This window comes from Hyperolius riggenbachi, chromosome 10 (assembly GCF_040937935.1).
Source record: "Hyperolius riggenbachi isolate aHypRig1 chromosome 10, aHypRig1.pri, whole genome shotgun sequence".
Taxonomy (NCBI): domain Eukaryota; kingdom Metazoa; phylum Chordata; class Amphibia; order Anura; family Hyperoliidae; genus Hyperolius; species Hyperolius riggenbachi.
This window is the reverse complement of record NC_090655.1, coordinates 207437123-207456268: the sequence shown is the minus strand read 5'-3', so window position 1 is coordinate 207456268 and position 19146 is coordinate 207437123. Positions and strand designations below refer to the sequence as shown.

Sequence of the window (19146 nt, the reverse complement as noted above, 5' to 3'; positions counted from 1 at the left end):
TCCTACATCATCCCCTGGTCACCGATCTTCCAGTCACCTCTTCACTACTCGCCATCACAGGTTTGAAATACTACGTATGAGTGTTTGTATGGAACTGTCTTTCAATGTAGATGTGGCTGAAGCATGAAAAAAAGCACTTAAAGGGACAGTGCCTGAACTGCCTTTTTGTACCAACTAGCTTCATTTGAGGTCAGCTACTCTTTACATATTCATTTATTTTATTTATTTATTGTATTTATAAAGCGCCAATATATTACGTAGCACTGGACATTAGTTAAGGTTACAGACAATATTTAGGGGTGATATACAAGCAATAAGACAATACAGGAATACATGCAAATCAGATCGTGCAGCACAGTACGAGTACAAGTTAATGCTTAGTCAGTCAATAGATGAGTGCATAGAGATTAGAGGCAAGTCGAATTCACTCAAGAGTTCACTCAGATCCATAGGATGGGTGTACGATGCGTGCGTGAACAAGTAGGAGACACAAGAAGGAGGACCCTGTTGAGGGCTTACAATCTAGAGGGAGAGGTAGGGACATGAAAGGTAGGGGACTAGAGTTCAGCTGCGGATTTAGAGCACCAGTGAGGGAGGTAGGCCAGAGTGAAAAGGTGCGTTTTGAGGGCCTTCTTGAAGATGTTGGAGGTGGAGGCAACCCTAATGGAGAGGTAGGGAGTTCCATAATGTTGGTGTAGCTCTTGAGAAGTCCTGGAGGCGTACATGGGACTGGGTGATGCAGGGGGCAAAGGTTCATTGGAGGAGCGAAGTGAGCGGCTAGGTGTGTACTTCTGAGTACAATCGGAAATGTAGGTTGGGCAGGTTTTGTGGACAGATTTGTAGGCGACAGTATCTTGAATCTGATTCTGGACTGGATAGGAAGCCAGTGGGGGGATTCACAGAGGGGAGCTGCCCTGGTGAAACGATGGGAGGAGTGGCTAATTCTAGCTGCCACTTTCATGACGGACTGCATCAGGGCAATTCGGGAAATAGGGAGGCCAGAGAGAAGGGCATTGCAGTAGTCAAGGCAGCAAATTATGAGGGCATGGATGAGGAGTTTGGTGGTGACAAGGGTCAGGACATATATACACCCACACTCAGTGGTAAAGTGACTACACAGATCTAGGGACACATTTCGTCTATACAGGTGTCTTTCGGAAACTCCAGAAGAGAGATCTCTCCACTGTTCTCATGTCTACACACCTGTCAAGTCCATTCTTAGGGACTCCCTGCTCACGGGCATCCGCACGTCGGGCAAATTGGGGCATCTGCACTGCCCCCCACAGCCACCACTCCCGTCCCCACTGCCAGCGTCAGACCTCGATCAGCCGGCGACCAATACTGCGGGCGCTAGGACCTAGCACACCACACTGATATGCGGAAGTGACATCACTTCCGCATATACAGCGTGGTGTGTCCGTGCACCCGCTCTAACTGGTCGGGTCGCCGGCTGATGCTGAGGTCTGATGCTGGCTGTCAAGGTGAGGGGGGCACCTGTCACTACCTAACTGGGGGTCCCCGTCACTTCCTAACCTGGGGGGCGCCTGTCACTACCTAACTATGGGTCCCTGTCACTTCCTAACCTGGGGGGCTCCTGTCTCTACCTAAACTGGGGGTCCCTGTCACTACCTAACCTGGGAGGCTCCTGTCACTTCCTAAACTGGGGGTCCCTGTCACTACCTAACCTGGGGGGCACCTGTCACTACCTAACCTGGGGGCACCTGTCACTACCTAACCTGGAGGGCACCTGTCACTACCTAACCTGGGGGGGCACCTGTCACTACCTTAACTGGGGGGCTCCTGTCTCTACCTAAACTGGAGGGCACCTGTCACTACATACACTGGGGGGCTCCTGTCACTACATACACTGGGGGGCTTCTGACACTACCTGAGCTGGGGGGCTCCTGACACTACCTGAGCTGGGGGGGCTCCTGTCACTACCTAAACTGGGGGTACCTGTCACTACCTAACCTGGGGGGCTCCTGTCACTTCCTAAACTGGGAGTCCCTGTCACTACCTAAACTGGGAGTCCCTGTCACTACCTAAACTGGGGGTCCCTGTCACTACCTAACCTGGGGGGCACCTGTCACTACCTAACCTGGGGGACCCTGTCACTACCTAACCTGGGGGATGCCTGTCACTACCTAAACTGGGGGGCTCCTGTCTCTGCCTAAACTGGGGGCTCCTGTCACTACATACACTGGGGGTCCCTGTCACTACCTGAACTGGAGGGCACCTGTCACTACATACCCTGGGGGGCTCCTGTCACTACATACACTGGGGGGCTTCTGTCACTACCTGAGCTGGGGGGGCTCCTGTCACTACCTGAGCTGGGGGGGCTCCTGTCACTACCTGAACTGGGGGGCTCCTGTCACTACCTGAACTGGGAGGCTCCTGTCACTACCTAAACTATCCAGGCCAGCCAGCCCAGCATCACCACCAGCCAACCAGCCCAGAATCACTGTCAAAAAGGCCACAGCATCACCACCAGTCAGGCCAGCATTTACTTCAACCAGCCAAGCACAGCCCAGCATCACCGCCAGCCAGGTCACAACATCACCGCCAGCCAACCCAGCCACAGCATCACTGCCAGCCAGGCCACAGCATCACCGCAAGGCCTTTCAGCCCACACATCATCCCCAATCCAGCCAAAACCAGTATTGCCAGGCACAGCAGCCAGTAGAGAAGAATTCAGAAGCCAGGTCAGAGGTGTCTACCATATTAAGGGGGCATTCTGCCTATTTATGTGAAATGCTGTCTATTTATGTGCTTTAGTGTGCCTGTATTTGTCTTGTTGGGGGCCTCATGATTTCTGAATTTGTCTTGTTGGGGGCCTCAAGATTGCTGAATATGTCTTATTGGGGGCCTCATGATTTGTTGGGGGCCTCATGATTGCTGAATTTGTCTTGTTGGGGGCCTCATGATTGCTGAATTTGTCTTGTTGAGGGCCTCATGATTGCTGAATTTGTCTTGTTGAGGGCCTCATGATTGCTGAATTTGGCCTGATAGGGGCCTCATGATTGCTGAATTTGTCTCGTTGGGGGTCACATGATTGCTAAGTGCGAGACTATGGGAAAAGCTGAATCATCATCATATGAGACAATAGCATTAAACCTACTTTTTTAGCTTTTTAAAACAGAAAATAAAACTGGGAGGTTCTAAAATAAATAAATAAATTTTTCAGGAGTAGGATGGATGAAATTGTTAATCTTCACAGTTTATTTTCAACTTGGATTTTCCATAATGTTCATGTATGAGTTAAAACGTTTGTATTTAGTTTAAATTGCTGTTGCCACTTTGCTAAAGATAAGTGACTTTTGGGTTGCAGTTTGGGCACTCAGACTCCAAAAGGTTCGCCACCACTGTCCTAATCTAATGTCCCACTATTGCTGAGTTCAAGTAAATTTGTCTCCACCCGTGACCACACCCACATTCTGGTCCATGGCCACACCCATTTTACAGCACTTCACCCTCATAATTTTAACCAGTTTTCGGCGCCGCGTGCTTTCTTCCCCACCTTTTTGCTCCCCCTCCTGCCTGGAAAATTTTCTGCGGACACCCATACCCCTGCTGGACTTTTTATTTGTAATCTAAAAAAACAAAGCTTAGACTTCTGTTATGCAGGTCCACCATTATAATTAAACATAATAATCAAATGTAAATACTGAAACACTAAACCATTATGACAGCTTAATTATACATTATTACAGCAGCCTGCCCTGCAGCTGTGTGCAATGACACGTGACCTCACCAAGTCACATGACCTGTTTTTTCCCACTATCCAGCCCACAGAGAGATGGAACCTGATTTTCTCTCCCTTTCCTAATGCACTCTATATAACTCATCATTGGAAAGAAGAAATGTTTTACCATTTTCCCTGCAGCCAGTCTGCATCCTCCTCCACAACACCATGAGGATTATGGGGCTTCTCTTCTCCTCCTACCTAAGCTACAACAAAATGGCTCAACAATACTTCATCATATATGTATACTCATTCAAGTCATTCTATAGCAGGAGCTCTTTTACGCATGCGCGCTCGACAATTAGCTGCCTTCAGTGTGAGCACACTTTCGATGCGGGAATGGACATGCGCAGTCCGCACTAGCCGCTGCAGTCAGTGTCATGGCGCAGCCGGCTGAAGTGTTCATCAGGGAGCTGCAGCTCGGAGACGGGAGGGCGCTGGGGATACGGCAGCTGAGCTCCGGGGATGTGGGCTGCGTGGTGTGGGACGCCGCTATCGTCTTGGCCAAGTTCCTGGAGCGGCAGGAGAGTGCAGAGCCCGGGCTGCTGAGGGGCAGAGCACTGCTGGAGCTGGGGGCCGGGACAGGCATTGTGGGCATCGCGGCGGCTGCGCTGGGGTGAGAGGTTTTACATTCCCAGCATGCACTGCTATGTGAATGAAGGCGCTCACACAGACCAATCAGCTGCTGATGGGAAACTATGGAGACTTTTCCTAGTTCTGTTCTCTGTTTTCATTTTGAGTATGGGAGGGTAATTTATGGGGAGCTATGATTTAACTTTCAGCACTTTTCCTGGTGGATGTGTAAAAAGGGGGCTTTGGTAATTGGATAGGGGTTCCAACATTTCAACACATCCATCAAAAAGTACTTGGCTAAAACTGAACACCTGAGATAGCTGCAAGTAGAATATTGGTAACCTTACCAATTCCGTACTATTGGACAGTGGTAATTTCCGACAGTAAAACCCCCATTTATCTGGGACTACTAGGGATTGGCTGATGCCAGATAATTGTAGGATATGGTTGCCTGAGATGCAATGGTAAAAATAGGCCTAACTAAAGAACAGTACTATCCCCCACCCTAAACTCAGAATCGTTTTTTTCTGGTTGCTTAGTTCGATGCCACTACCCTATTTAAAAAAAACGATGGATCTGGCGTGCTGGATAGATATCGCTCGAAAAGGCTTGTTTGAGTGCCCAGTGGTAACTACTCCCCCCCCCCCCCCCCCCCCCTTGAATAATGTGTTCACCAGCGGTCCATTGGGGAAGTGTGAAAGCAGTGCTCAGCTCACCTGTCTGTTCAGCAGTAACAACTAATCCACCCCATGTGTAATGTGTTCACCCCTGGGCCTGTGGGTAGTGTGGAAGGGTGCTTGGCTCACCTGTCTGCTGGGGCACCCCCCTCATGTCTTCTTCTCTACATTGCCACCGGACCTGGCGCCTTGTACGAGGTCAAGCACCTGTCACAGGATACAGGCATTCTGAAAGCAAGGTAGAGAAGACACGGGACACTGGAGGAGGCCTCGACTGCCCTCGCCATTTGGGTGTATTTAAATAGCTGAAGGCATAGTTCAATTTTTGTAGAGCGTGCTCAGAAAACAGGGGCTGAAGATGTTTTACAAATGTCAGTGTAAGGAACCTTGTAGTGTATTAAAGTACCTGTAATAATTCTCATTGTTGTTCCACCTTAAAACTTTGCTATGGCATGCATCAGTGCTACACAAGTTATTCTGTGATTTAAAGTTATTAAAGATTCTTTCTTTTTACATTAGCATTCAGCAATGAAAGTCAAAAATGCTGTTAGTTTAAATAGTAGTTCTTTTCCAACCATTAACCACTTCACCACAAAGGTTTTTTCTCCCCTTAAAACGTAGAGCAATTTTTACCTTTCAGCACTGCTGCCATTGATTTGACAATAACTTTATCACTACTTATCACACCTAAATCATCTATACATTGTTTTATTGCTACAAATTAGGCTTTCTTTGGCTGGCACATTTTGCTAAGAATTCTATATTCTTAGGGAATAAGAAGGAAATAAAAAGCCATTATAGTTTTAAAAATAAGGTGTGCTACTGTAGATAAAACCCACTCATTTTATTTGTACTGGTTGTTACATTTAACCCATTAGTAGCCTCAAACAAAATTTCTCGTTTGAAGACTGTTGTGCACTCTAAACCACTGCCGGCAATTTGCATTTGGGGGAGGGAGGGGGGGGTCAGGGAGCAGTTATAGTTATCTGTTCTGATGGGTTAAATGTGTTAATAATTCCTTTACGTACAATATCCACAGGGGAGCTCAGAAAAGATTCAATCTGGTGTGGGTTTGTTGGAAAAACTGTCCTAACCCTCCCTAAAACACAACTAATGGTTATCTACATAGGAAGTGTATTAACAGCACCCAACAGGCCATCTTGTTATTTACACCAAATTTGCCCCCCCCCCCCCTTTTTTTTGTCTTACAGTCATCTCTGACTTGCGCATCATTGCTTTTTATTTTGTTAAACGGTTCTCTACCCTATATGACATACTTTAACGCTTACTGTCACCAACTAAATGATACATGAGCTTATCTGATGCTTCTCACAGTTACACACCTCTGTACTTCCAAGTATTTCAGGTTCATGACTGTATACTTGCAATTATGTTCACAATGTCGCTGTATCTACACCTACTGATATGTCTGTATGCCTTAGCATTATTTTTAATAAACTTGCTTTTTTTGGTTTAAAATAGTTACCTGTTCCGGACGGCTTCTTCTCTTCCTCCACCTGCGGCTCTGAACTTCTGACAGGTCTTCTGGGTCCCGATCACATGATGTGACAGGATCGGGATCCTGAATACAGTGCCAGCCTTACAGTTCCGCCTGGTGATGGAAGAGACTTTCATCACCCTTCTTCCACCACCGGGTGGTGCTGTAATGCTGACATGGTCTCCTGGATCCCGATCATGTCATATCATGTGATCGGAACCGAGAAGACATGTCGGGGTTACATCACTGCGGTGTTGGAGAAGGGAAAAGGCAGTCCGGACAGGTAAATATAAAAGCTCACTGCCACCCACTTTGCATGCCATGAGCTAAGGTTTGTGTTTTGTTTTTTTTAATCAACAAAAGTAGAATATTGCTTTTTCTGGTGGTGCCTGCGCTTGCTTCTTTGCGATTTTTTTTATTGTAAACCAAACAATGAATGCTGAGAGTAAAAATTGGTGCTTGTATGTTTACAGAGCACATGTTACAGTGACAGATCTTGAAGAGCTTCAAGACTTGATGAACACGAACATCGATAGTAACGCCCACCTCATTACTGGTTCTTGTCAAGCCAAGGTATTAAAATGGTTTGTATTTCTGTGGCTATAATCACGATATCCGGCACCATCCATAAATATATGCTCTTTTATTTTCTCAGAAAGTACATTACAGCAGTCAAAACAACGTTTCAGGGCAGCCACCCCTTTATATCAAGCTGTGCTGTCAATGTTCAAACACATACTGAACTCACATCTCTATTTATACCCCCAATACAGCAGTGAATAGCCAATCACATAACATTATAGACATCTAACCAATCACTAAGGTCCCGCCTCACGCGGACCTAATGGGAAACTGCAAGCTAAAAACTGCTATTGGAGGATGCAAACCTCCACATCGCCTACCTCACCAACGGCCGCGGCGGCAGGCACACCCCCTAGTGCTGGGTCATCACGGTAGCCACTCCCAGCAGGCCGCCGCTACGGCGGACCTGATGGGGAACTAATCCGCATGACGCATAGAGCGGGACTTAGCCCCGCCCATTGCGTCTCCCGAGCAACCACAGACGCTGGCGGCGTGATCCGCCGCCATGCTCTGTGCGATGTAAATAGAGGAGGCGCCAGCAGCCACCGCCAATGGGAGAAGACATCCCCATATAGCGCTATGTAGTAAACATTTAACATCTAGAAACAGTTTATCATACATCACAGAGGACATTTAGTTAGCAATTAGTAAAGGAGGACTGGCGAGAATAAAGTTGGGGGCAGCATCTATACATATTTATAGAACATATCACATATTTATAATGACTAATAGGGCAGCGTTAAGGACAGGTATATGATATAACATAGACTGTTTATTTCTGCGGCTATGAAATCAAACAAAGACGGTATTTGCATACATTACATACAATTGATTCTAGTATCTTGTTTTATTTTCAGGGGTGAGGAAATTCCTGATTCATTACGGCCTCCTGACTACATCTTGATAGCTGACTGCATTTACTATGAAGAGGTCTGTGTAATGTTATCAGTCCTAACAAATTTATGCCTGTCTGGTATGACCTATCGATGAGTGAAAAATCATTGTGACATGTAGATTATCTCAACTTGTAGTATGGAGAACCAGCGGAGGGGAAACAATTGGAAAATCACTGGTTGGAATAAGTATTGTATGCCTGTTTCGGGAAAGGAAAGGTTTTAAAGTAATGGAAAGCGGTCAGAGATAGAAGTAAAAAGTCAGCTAAAACAAGACTGTTAAGTGTGAATCATCTGCTGGATGTTTCTGGCATAGCAGACGTCTTCCTCACACTAGCTGTTTATATTTAATCTATTGAGAATAGATATTACACTCTGCCCGAAAATGGGTGCTTTGTGAGTTGTTGGAGTCAGGAAAAGAGGAAACTAAGACCTACCCCAACTTTACATGAGGCTCACCCCACCCTCCCCTATGCACAGATGGTCATTGTTGGCTCTCTCATTCAAGTTTAATCTAGTGTACAAGGCTTTGGGCAACTGAGGACCAAAGAGGGATGATGATTTAAAAAATAGGGACTATTACTCTAAAATAGGGATAGGTGTAATTCAGTTTATCAGACCTTTGTTGCTGGTAATCTGCAAGTCCACACACTGTATAAAAAGCCCAGCAGGGTACGTCAGCCAATGATACTGATACAACACCCTGGTCACTTTCGGTTCCATTTTTTTTTTTCAGTGAGCTACTTGCACAGTGTAGACTACATACTGGCTGCAGTAACTGCTGCCAAGTGCAAACCAGGGGGTTTAACCCTTCACTATAGTCAAATCTCATCAGCAGTCCCCTTGAACCCTGCAGGTAAAATTGCAGTCTTTCCTGTAACGGAATCACTATTAACCCCTTTGGGACCAAGGACATTACAGTTACGTCCTCTGTGGCTGTATGCTGCTGAAGGGACGTAACTCTAACATCCTGCTGTGCGCACTGAAATGGGGAGATTCAGCTGTCATATGACAGCTGACATCTCCCCTCACTGATCAGGAGCCATGGCGATTGGCTCGTGATCACTGCGGTCGCCGCCGATTGTAGTGACCACTAAGTAGCAGCAGAAGAAGAGGACCCACTCACTTCTCCTGACTTTCCTCCACCGATCGTTGCTCCCTCTCCTCTCTGCCCGGAAGGATCGGCGGTGTGGGTAAGGGGGAAGCTTTCTTTAGTTTTTAAGTTTAAGGGGTTAGGGGTCGTTGTTAGGGTAAGGATAGAGTTAGGCATCAGAAAGCAGTTATAAGAGGGAAGTTAGGGTTAGGTGTCGGGAAAGGGTTATTGTGATGGTGGTTGTGGTTAGCATAAAGTTACATAATTCTTCCAGTAAATCTAACAAGTGATGTTAGTAAATGTACTTGTTTAAGAGGTAAAATGCATAGGAATACACATATTTGGATAAATTTAGTTTACAATGGGTTTTATAAAATGTTGCACAAGTGATTATGGCTGGTGCATATGAAATAACTGTTGCCATTGCTTTTCAGTCATTGGAACCATTGCTGAAGACCCTCCATAATCTATCAGGGCCAGACACTTGTATTTTCTGCTGTTATGAGGAAAGAACTACTGGCAAAAACCCAGAAATAGAGAAAAAATTCTTTGAGGTGAGAATTTAACAGTGACTGTTACCTGTATTTATGTATACATTCTTATAAACTTCGTTTCCATGTGTGTTCCCAAAAAGGGACAGGCCCCTATAGTGCACTTTAAGACGTAACTTTTATTAGTTTGTTAAAATATAAAAGACATCTGCACATAAATATAGCACCAACAGGTTGATAATAATGACTGTTTCCACAGGTCATGACACAGATCAGGTGTGAGTAACACAATGGCCATCTATAGGAGGAACGTGTCTCTCGGGCAAAGATAATGTAGTTATATGCAGGTGTGAATGACTGCATTTATCCGGTTCAGCACCGCAGTGCCGAAAATCTCATGCATCCGAGCAACGTTCACCTCTCATTCATTCGCCTATAACTTTATTGCTACTTATCACAATTAATTGATCTATATCTTGTTTTTTCCGCCACTAATTAGGCTTTCTTTGGGTAGTACATTTTGGTAAGATTTATTTTTTTTCTAAATCCATTTTAACAGGAATATTAACCACCCTGGCGTTCTATTAAGATCGCCTGGGCGGCTGCGGGAGGGTTTTTTTGTAATTAAAAAAAAAACTATTCCATGCAGCCAACTGAAAGTTGGCTGCATGAAAGCCCACTAGAGGGCGCCTCGGACGCGTCATTCTGATTGCCTCCGGCGATCAGAATTAACAAGGAAGACCGCAATGAGCGGCCTTCCTTGTTTTGTTTACCTTGTCGCCATGGCGACGAGCGGAGTGACGTCATGGACATCAGCCGCCTCCTATCCAGCCCTTAGCGCTGGCCGGAACTGTTTGTTCCGGCTACGCTGGGCTCGGGCGGCTGGGGGGACCCTCTTTTGCCGCTGCACGCAGGTAGCACACGCGGCTGGCAAAGATCTTTTTATAACAATACTTGGGCATGCTCTAATTGTGTTAAGACGGCTGGACTATGTCTTAGGCCTCGTTCAGACTATACACGCTGCCGTGCGCATTTTGGCAGCGCGTATAGTGTGCGACACGCAAGAACGGTAGAAGGGCATAGACAGCCCTTCTACCGTTCCCATCATATGCGCTGCGTGGCAGCGCGATTGCGCTATCGCGTGCTGCACGCATTTTTGGGAATCGCAGCGCAGATCCCATTCATTGTAATGAATGGGATCTGCAGCGCAGCGCAGATGGCGTGCGATCGGACGCGTTGCGTTCCAATCGCACAGCCATCTGCGCTAATGATGTGAACGAGGCCTTAGGCTGACTAATGCTACGTACACACATGCGACAACGATCGTTCGTTGTGAACGACGAACAAACTTTTAATTGATGAAAGAACGACCTAAGTAAAGTTAGTTTTTAAATGTGTGTAACGATCTGATAGTTAGAACGAACGTTACATCACGTAAAGCAACTATTGCGCTTGCGCATAAAAATGAGAAGTTTCATGGAGAAATAGCGAAATGCTCATGTCAAGCCTAGTACAAACGACCGTTTCCAACGATGTACTACTTTTGCAAACGATCGTCGTTGGAAAAAATCCGCCAAGCTAGATCGTTCGTTTTTAACGATCTAGCTCGTCCGTCGTTAGACTTAATGATCATTGGTTGCTTTTTTTTTTTTAAAAGATCGTTGTTTGAAATGATCGGGGAACGATCGTTTCAAACAACTATAGTCGCATGTGTGTACGCACCTTATAATGGCTCAGTGTCTAAATCAATCAACCAGAAAATGCATGATGTGCTCTGGAAAAGATACTGCAAAAGCCCTTGCATCAGTTATGCCCTGAGTAAAATGTTAGAGATGGGTCCCCAGTCATATTTAAAGATTTCTTGGGTAGGTACTCTGTGATATCATCTACTTTTCAAACCATTAAAGAGTACCTGAGATGTGTCTTAAAAAAAAAAAAAAAAAAAAAAAAAAAAAGTTCTTTGGGTATGAAGAGGGAATCTCTAGATCTCCCAGAGGCTTCTGACACCAACCCCACATGCAGATAGCCTGTTTTGGACTTTTGGTTGGTCCTCATCAGTGCATGGCAGGGATTGATATTGGCTCTATGGCATAGGGCTTGGATAAGTTCAACAGAATACCCAAGCAGCTCATGGTGACCCAAAGCTACAAGGAAAGTATAGGAGACTAAAGAGACCAAAAAGCCCTCCTACTAAAAAGCAATGCTTAGTGTGGACTACCTTCTTAAAACAGAAGGTATTTGTGATAATTCAGCTTTAAGTGAACAGCTGTGGTTACCAACAATGCACTGCTACTACAAAGGTCCAAAACGGGCTGTCTGCATGTTGGGCTGATGTGGCTGTGTAAAATGTATAAGCTTTAGGCTTGCTATACACCAGCGGTTCTGGATGTAAGCCTGGCTACAGGGGCATAAAGAGATAATTTGCATCATGTACACTTAAAGCTGAATTAGCACAAATACCTTCTGTTTTAAGAAGGCAAACCACACTAAGCATCGCTTTTTAGTAGGAGGGCTTTTTGGTCTTTTAGTCCCCCTATACTTTCCTTGTGGTTTTGGGTCACCCCCCGAGCAAAGAGAGCTTTTTGATTAAAGCGATGGAGGCTGCCATTGCTAAACTCTTTGTGGAACATTATTTGACTGGTTGTAACTTACAGTGTATATAATTTGAATATTTTTGGACTAGGAATAATTTTAGATCATGAAAGTCAGAACCTCTTGTCTACACAGTTGTAGAGGACGATTGATTTATATAGTATCCTAGACGGGATTAACATTATTGCCAGGAAAAATACATTGCGTTATTTTCACTACAGTTCCTCTTAAAAGTATATCTGTCGGGCAGAACTAATAGGTGTAACATATGAGCTGTGACTCTAACAGCACTGTGCTTCTATTGCTGCAGCTTCTCAGAGGTGACTTTGAGTATGAGGAAGTGCCAATAGAGAAACATGATGAGGAATATCGCAGTGAAGACATCCATATTCTGCAGGTGTACAGGAAGAAATAGGTGAGTGTCACATGCAGGCCCGGATTTCTGCAAAGGCCACGGCCTAGGGCGATAAATCAGATAAGATCAGAAGGGCGGCAGGACTTGGAGAGAGAAGAGGTCATATGTCAAAGTAAATCATCTCCTCTGTTCCTGCAGCGCAGCCATCCAACGCCCTGCTCTGCACTAATAGCTGAATTCCAGAGTTCCCCAATCCCTGCACCTCTCACTTCCTAATGTGTTATAACAATCAGGATCAATCATAACTGTCACCTGATGATCCAATTATGATCGACATACAGTACAAGTGGATGTGAGAAATACCAGGGATTTACATTACAAAGCAGATAAAACTAAGTTCCGCTGAGTTCTAATGCAGGCATTCACAAACATTTCTGCTAGTTTCTTTGCCTTCTTTTTTACAGCTGTGACACTGACCCCAGCAGTTGTAAATTACACTTTCTTATCTAGCCGTAATTTATTGCTTTTTTTTCTTCCTAGCCAGTGATCTCGTCTCTGCTTAAGTTAACTCTTTCCTGACTCATTTTCTGTCCGTCAGCTCCGACCATCTATGAGAACTGCTGCAGCCTGGAATAAAAATGCTGTATGCTTCCCATTCATTGCTAAACTGTTACTGTCACCTGAGCTGTTACTACCTCTATGCTAGTGTGTATGGTTTGGCATCCTTCTGCTTTCCTGTAGCATTAGAGCATTCTACCATCTTAGCCATCAGTAAAAGCAGAGAGTTTTGAATCAGGATGATACCATTTATTGGCTTAAAAGAAAAAGAGTAATCTTTCTGCTAATAAGCCTTCTTCATACTTTGTTGCTGTATACTGCCAATATGTTATTATTATGTACATTCAGCATTCAAAAGAGATACGTAGATTTTTCAGCAAATATAAATAAATGTCATTCAGATGCTTTAAAGTGGAGCTGAACTCTTGCACAGGACAGAAGGAAAACAGAGAAATGCACCCTGTATGTATTTAGAGAGCCTTTCGAATTCTTCCACATCTGTGTCTAATCACAAATTTGATATCTTCCCTGTGTCGCCTGACTGCCACAGCATATAAGCTTATTTTAAAGCACAAGATGTTAATATACTTGCTTCCATGAAAGTAGGAATTAGACACACTGTCTATTTATTGCAGAATTTGTATCAGCTGTAACAAAAATGTTTTTATGTAAAGGTTATGTTGTTGCGTATCTTTTAGAGCAGAGAGGAAGTTCTGAGTTCAGGTCCACACTAATTACAACCAAACATCCAAAGTGGGTCTTGACAGGATGTTTGCTACTTACCTGTTCAATGTTTTGGATGGGCTTCTCTCCATTGCACTGCCCTGCCGCCTGTTTGTGGCTCCGACTGCAGCCAGTCGCACAGAGGACAAAGAAGCAGCGCATGCTCTGGCCGCTCACGCTCCCTGTCACCTGTTTGTGGCTCTGACTGCAGCCCGTCGCACAGAGGATAAAGAAGCAGCGCATGCTCTGGCCACTTGCGCTCCCTGTAATTTCCTGCTTCTGCCCAGATGTGCACAGCAACCGAGGCCAGTATAGTGTTATGCATTCTTGACAAGTACCGATCATACATCACCGTAATTTCTCAAGTATGCATGCCCAGAACACTATCGGCTGCTGTGCACATTCGGGCAGGAGCGCAAATTTCCATCGTGAGAGGACAGAGCATCCACTGATTCTTTGTTCAATGAGGGGCACAGCAGCACAACTGAAATGGGCCCATTCAAACCAGTGATCGCTAGTCAGATAGTTGGCCAGAATGTTTGGTGGTGGTGGTGGTGGCCGGGGGGGGCGCTTGGTGACAGCAGGCCTAGGGCACTGGTAAGTACAAATCCGGCCCTGGTCACATGTACATACTTCAGAATACCCAAGCAGCACGGGCCCTCCTACCAAAAAGCCACACTCAGTGTAATATGCCTTCTTAAAACAGAAGGTATTTGAAATCATTCAGCTTTAAAGGAAATATCAGGCAATTTTAATAAACTTAGATCTACTTACCTGGGGCTTCCAACAGCCCCTGGAAGGCTTTGTGTTCCTCACTGCAGCTCCACTCCGGGCCGGTTTCCCGGGGTCCCCTCTGTAGCACCTCTGCGCATGCCCGGCCACGCCACTCGCGATCGCGCTTACATAGCCGGGAGTGTTTTGCGCAGAAGTGCTCGCCTGCATACAAATTCTCTGACCACGTGATCGCAAATGGTGCAGCCTCGCGCATGTGCAGAGGCTGCTGACCTCACCGGGTTGGCGGCTGCTATGGAGGGGACCCTGGGAGACTGGCCTGGAGCAGAGCTGTGGCGAGGGACACATAGTCTTCCAGGGCTGGAGGAAGCCCCAGGTAAGTAGATCGCATTTTATTAAAATTGCCTGATCTTTCCTTTAAGTGAGCAACTGTGGTTACCCACAATACATCACTACTGAATATACAAATTATCTCTTTCTGCCCCTGTAGCCAGGCTTAAATCCAGAACCGCTGGTGTATAGCAAGCCTATAGCTTATACATTTTACACAGCCACATCAGCCCAACATGCAGACAGCCTGTTTCGGATTTTAAGTCCTCGTTGTTTCATGGCAGGGATTGATTGGGCTTGGACCAGAACAACAGAGCACCCAAGCAGCTCGGGGTGACCCAAAACCACTTGGAAAGTATAGAAATAAACAGTAAATTACCTCAGCGCAGTCTGCAATGAACTTTACTGGATATTCCCACTCCAGCATTTAATGTGATATTTCCAGTGAAGGGAGATGCTCAATCACAGTATCCGGCTAGCAAGCAGATATGGTAAGGATTGGAGTGATACAGAACCTGCTCCCGACGTACACTATTGCACTGCCAAGCACGGAGAAAAGCAAACCCCTTTGTTCTTCAAGTAATCCCGACATCCAGAGCGAGCAACGCTCAACTCGAGATCCAGCTCCAGTGATGAACTCCCGAGTCAGGTGACTCACTGACTTCCTGCCGGCGCTTCCTGTTGCGTTCCACATATGGTTTCTCTACTCCTTCCGACCAGTGAGAGTGCCAGCCGTACTTCCTGGTTGGGGAAAGAGCGACACACAATAGTGCACTGAGATAAAAAGAAACCAGCGCCAGGGGATGCCACTTACTGGGTTAAAACTTGGTTTATTGCACATCAATTATGTAGCCTCACTTCCTGACTCGCGTTTCGGCCATTATTGTCTTCGTCAGGGCAATAAGTGGCATCCCCTGGCGCTGGTTTCCTTTTATCTCAGTGAACACATGGTGTTCATGGGTTCAAGGCTTCTCCTTCTTTTTTTATTTATTTTATTTATTTATTTTTTATGCCAAATGAAGGAAACTTCATTGTGACCAAACAATTAAATTTTTTGTTTCACAGAAAGACCATAAGTCTTCTTCTTTGTCCTGATGAGCGCTTGCAAAGGCCAAGCAAGCTTTTGGGTGACTTATCTGAAGAAGTGGTGTCCTACTTGTTCTGCATCATTGGAACCCAGCAGTGTGCAATGTCCTTTGGATTGTCTGCCTTGAGACATTGCCACCACCCACCACCAGAGCCTAGATTAACCAGGCTGGCCTTGGTGGTGATCCTTGGATTCTTTATCACCTCTCTCACTATCCTCCTGACCAGCACAGGTGTCACTTTTGGCTTTTGACCACGTCCTCTGAGATTTTCCACAGTGCAGAACATCTTGAATTTTTTTTTTAATAATACTTTGCACTGTAGCCACTGGAACTTGAAAACATTTAGAAATGGCCTTGTAGCCCTTTCCTGACTTGTGAGCAGCCACAATGCGCAGCCGCAGGTCCTCACTGAGCTCCTTTGCCTTAGCCTTGACTGTCCACAAACCAACTGCAGAGAGCTGTTGTTTTTCACCTGTTAAGTTGATTAAAACAGCTGTTAATCAGGGTAATTAGGATGCTTTAGAACAGCTTGGACTATTTGGAATGGTATAGAACTTTGGATTTTCCCACAGACACTGACAGTTTGTGAAGGGTATGAATAATTTTGGACTGGACACTTTTTGCTCAAATTTAAATAAAACCTGAGAAATGTTTTTTTTCCACAATAATGCTTCTTGTACATCGTCTTATTATCTTTTGGTAGACAGTTGTGTCAATTCCCATCAAAAAATTACTTGCCAGTTGAATAAACGTAACTTAAAGTCAAAATTTGCCAGGGGTATGAATAATTATGGACAGCACTGTAGATGAACTCGTACAATATCATGTAGAAGCTTCAACTTCCACATTCTCTATTGAAGTACTAAGGCTGTATCTAAGCATTGTTTTTCTGGCCGCAGCAACCCTTTATCAAGTTAATAATCGCTGGATTGGAGATGACTTTACTACATTGTTGTATGTGTTTTTTTACCAACAGAAATAGGGCCTGAAGTGCATAATGTACTGTGAAGTAAGTTAAAGTAAATCTAAAGCATAAAAAGAAGTTAAAGTAGAGTTACCTATGAAGAGGGAAGAGACTGGATCCCATAGAGCAGCAATGTCAGGCTACAGTCCTCGAAGGCTGAGGTCCTGGCGTGATTACGACCCTGAAGGACTGGAGTTTGACACCTGTGTCATAGAGAAATCCCTGGGCCCCCCTGCAAAAAAAAAAGCCCCCCCCAGGGCCCGCTCAGGGACTTTAGTGGGGCAGGAGGGGTCGCAGCATAAGAGGAGAGCGTAGCCGCAGATCGTGGGGAGGGGGGGACACCCCCCCCTCCCTCACCTCGGGCTCTCCTCTCAGCGCTCCCCTCCTGCAATCATTGGTGGCGGTGGCAGGCTAATACATACCCCCTTCTCGCCGGAGGTCTCCGATCACTAAGTGCTTCATGTAACTTCCTGTGTAAACAGGAACTAGTGTGAAGCTCTTAGAGATCGGAAGACCTCCGGCGCTAATATAATGGATTGTTATGGCTGTCAGAAAGCTGCTACTGCGCATGTGCTCAGCATCAATAACACCCGACAAGCGGATCTTTGGGGATCCCAATGCTGGAACCCCTCTGCTGAGGAGGCAGGAGGAAGCCTCTTTAGGATCCAGAGGCTTCCCCCTCCTGAGGTAAGTACCCTCTAGGGAAACTTTTGATCAGCGCTGCGCCAAAATCAGCTGATCCGGTTGGGTTGGCCCAGTGGTTTTTCATGGCAACGAGGAAATGGAATGTTTAGGTTGATCAGAGTGTTCTCACCTACTGATTAGGAGATAATAGAACAATTTGGAATAACTGTGATGCAAACATTTTTCTTAACAGAACTTTCAGTCAATGAGGTCAACATACGAAATTCAAGAGGACACAGCACTTCAAAGGTACCTCATTATTCGCTGCATTGCCAGATGGGTCAGCCGACCTCTTGCTGGACAAGGAGAAAGGAGCCGCCTGATCTGAGCATGCAAGAGGAGCAGCAACACCTGGTCATACCGTGTATGGCTGAACAGCCCTGCTATGCTGATCCTTGCTTTTAGAAGTGCCTTGTGCTTTCCTTTGAAATAAAACTGGTGGACAGAATCAAGGGATTTTCTATTTTATTTACTTTTTGATGACTTATCCAGGGCTGATGTCATGTTTTATAGTGTAAGTGTATTAGTTCCAGGCCAGTAAATCACTAATCCTGTGTCTCAAAAGGCTTTAAAGGGAGCCTGAGGTGAGGCATATGGAGGCTGCCATATTTATTTCCATTTAACGTTTCTGGATGTACCTCATATATCTAGTTCAGTGCTGCTGTAGATTCCTGGATGAACGAGGTACATCCCGCAATGAAGTCCGGCATGCAATCGCGTGTGTTCCCATCATCGTGCCCTCTGGCAGGTCTCTGATTGATGCATGTAAACTTTTGTTCATAGACCCAATCATATCGTCTGTGCTGTGAATGATTGCTGCTGTAGACAATAGCAGCAATCATTCATGAAAAGTTAAAAGTTTAACAAAGTGACAAAGTTTTGACTTCTACCTAACTAACCCATTATGTCACTGATACTTGGCCTTAAGATTTGTTGACACCTGTAATGACTGCAGCCCATAGCAACTGAATGCGATCAATAAGGAAACAGATCGAGGGCCCAACGCATAGGTGCATTGCTATGCTGTTGCCTAGCAATGTATCTGTGCAGCACTGGGGTCCTCAAACTGCACCCTAGCGACCGCATCCAATCAATAGACATACAGGCTGGCAATAATGGTATGCTACATGCCTAACTAGATGAATTATGGCATATAGGGGATCACTGGGACAAGAAAAATACTGTCATATATTTTGCGGAGTTTTATAACTGTGGCACTTGTCATGTGAATATAGGGTATTATTTTCCCCTGTAAAATGCCTGTAATATTACTTAAAAAATAAATTATCAAAGGAAAGCCTAGATTGTCCTGAAAAAAAAAATGTTTCTCTTTGGCACAAGTTATACAAAAGTTATTGCTGTATCAGTAGTGACACAGTTGAAAGGTAAAACCCCTAAACTGGTTAAACAATACCAGTTGCCTGGCAGTCTTGCTGATCTTTCTGGCTTCAATGGTGTCTGAATCACACACCTGAAACAAGCATGTGGCTAATCGGATCCTATGCTATGTACACATGATGCAATTTTCTGACAGATTGATTATTTCCAAACAATTGTTTTCATAGAAATGA

The 19146-nt window shown here is 45.2% G+C and overlaps 2 protein-coding genes and 1 pseudogene across 2 annotated transcripts in view; 2 read left to right on the top strand and 1 right to left on the bottom strand.

Annotated features, from left to right (window-relative positions):
* Positions 1-19146, top strand: part of LOC137534269 (zinc finger protein 721-like) — a 377767-nt pseudogene that overhangs the window by 283327 nt on the left and 75294 nt on the right.
* The window catches only part of LOC137535790 (zinc finger protein 420-like), a 60956-nt gene that overhangs the window by 22164 nt on the left and 19646 nt on the right, over positions 1-19146 (bottom strand). The window contains exons 9-10 of the mRNA XM_068257692.1: positions 15502-15580; positions 3870-3939 (exon numbers count right to left, since the gene is read on the bottom strand). Coding sequence (XP_068113793.1) covers positions 3870-3939; positions 15502-15580 — 149 coding nt within the window. The remainder of the gene's footprint in view (positions 1-3869; positions 3940-15501; positions 15581-19146) is intronic.
* VCPKMT (valosin containing protein lysine methyltransferase) lies at positions 3801-18023 on the top strand. Its single transcript, XM_068255718.1, has 6 exons — positions 3801-4358; positions 6964-7074; positions 7930-8002; positions 9493-9612; positions 12452-12556; positions 17769-18023. The coding sequence occupies exons 1-5, from the start codon at positions 4123-4125 to the stop codon at positions 12554-12556; spliced, it is 645 nt and encodes a 214-aa protein (XP_068111819.1). The 5' UTR covers positions 3801-4122; the 3' UTR covers positions 17769-18023.

Bases quoted from the DNA above. Each gene is read 5' to 3' on its own strand.
- VCPKMT (XM_068255718.1), top strand. From the start codon at position 4,123: ATGGCGCAGCCGGCTGAAGTGTTCATCAGGGAGCTGCAGCTCGGAGAC. The intron at 4,359-6,963 runs GTGAGAGGTTTT...GTATGTTTACAG, and splicing joins ATCGCGGCGGCTGCGCTGGG to AGCACATGTTACAGTGACAG. The intron at 8,003-9,492 runs GTCTGTGTAATG...ATTGCTTTTCAG, and splicing joins ACTGCATTTACTATGAAGAG to TCATTGGAACCATTGCTGAA.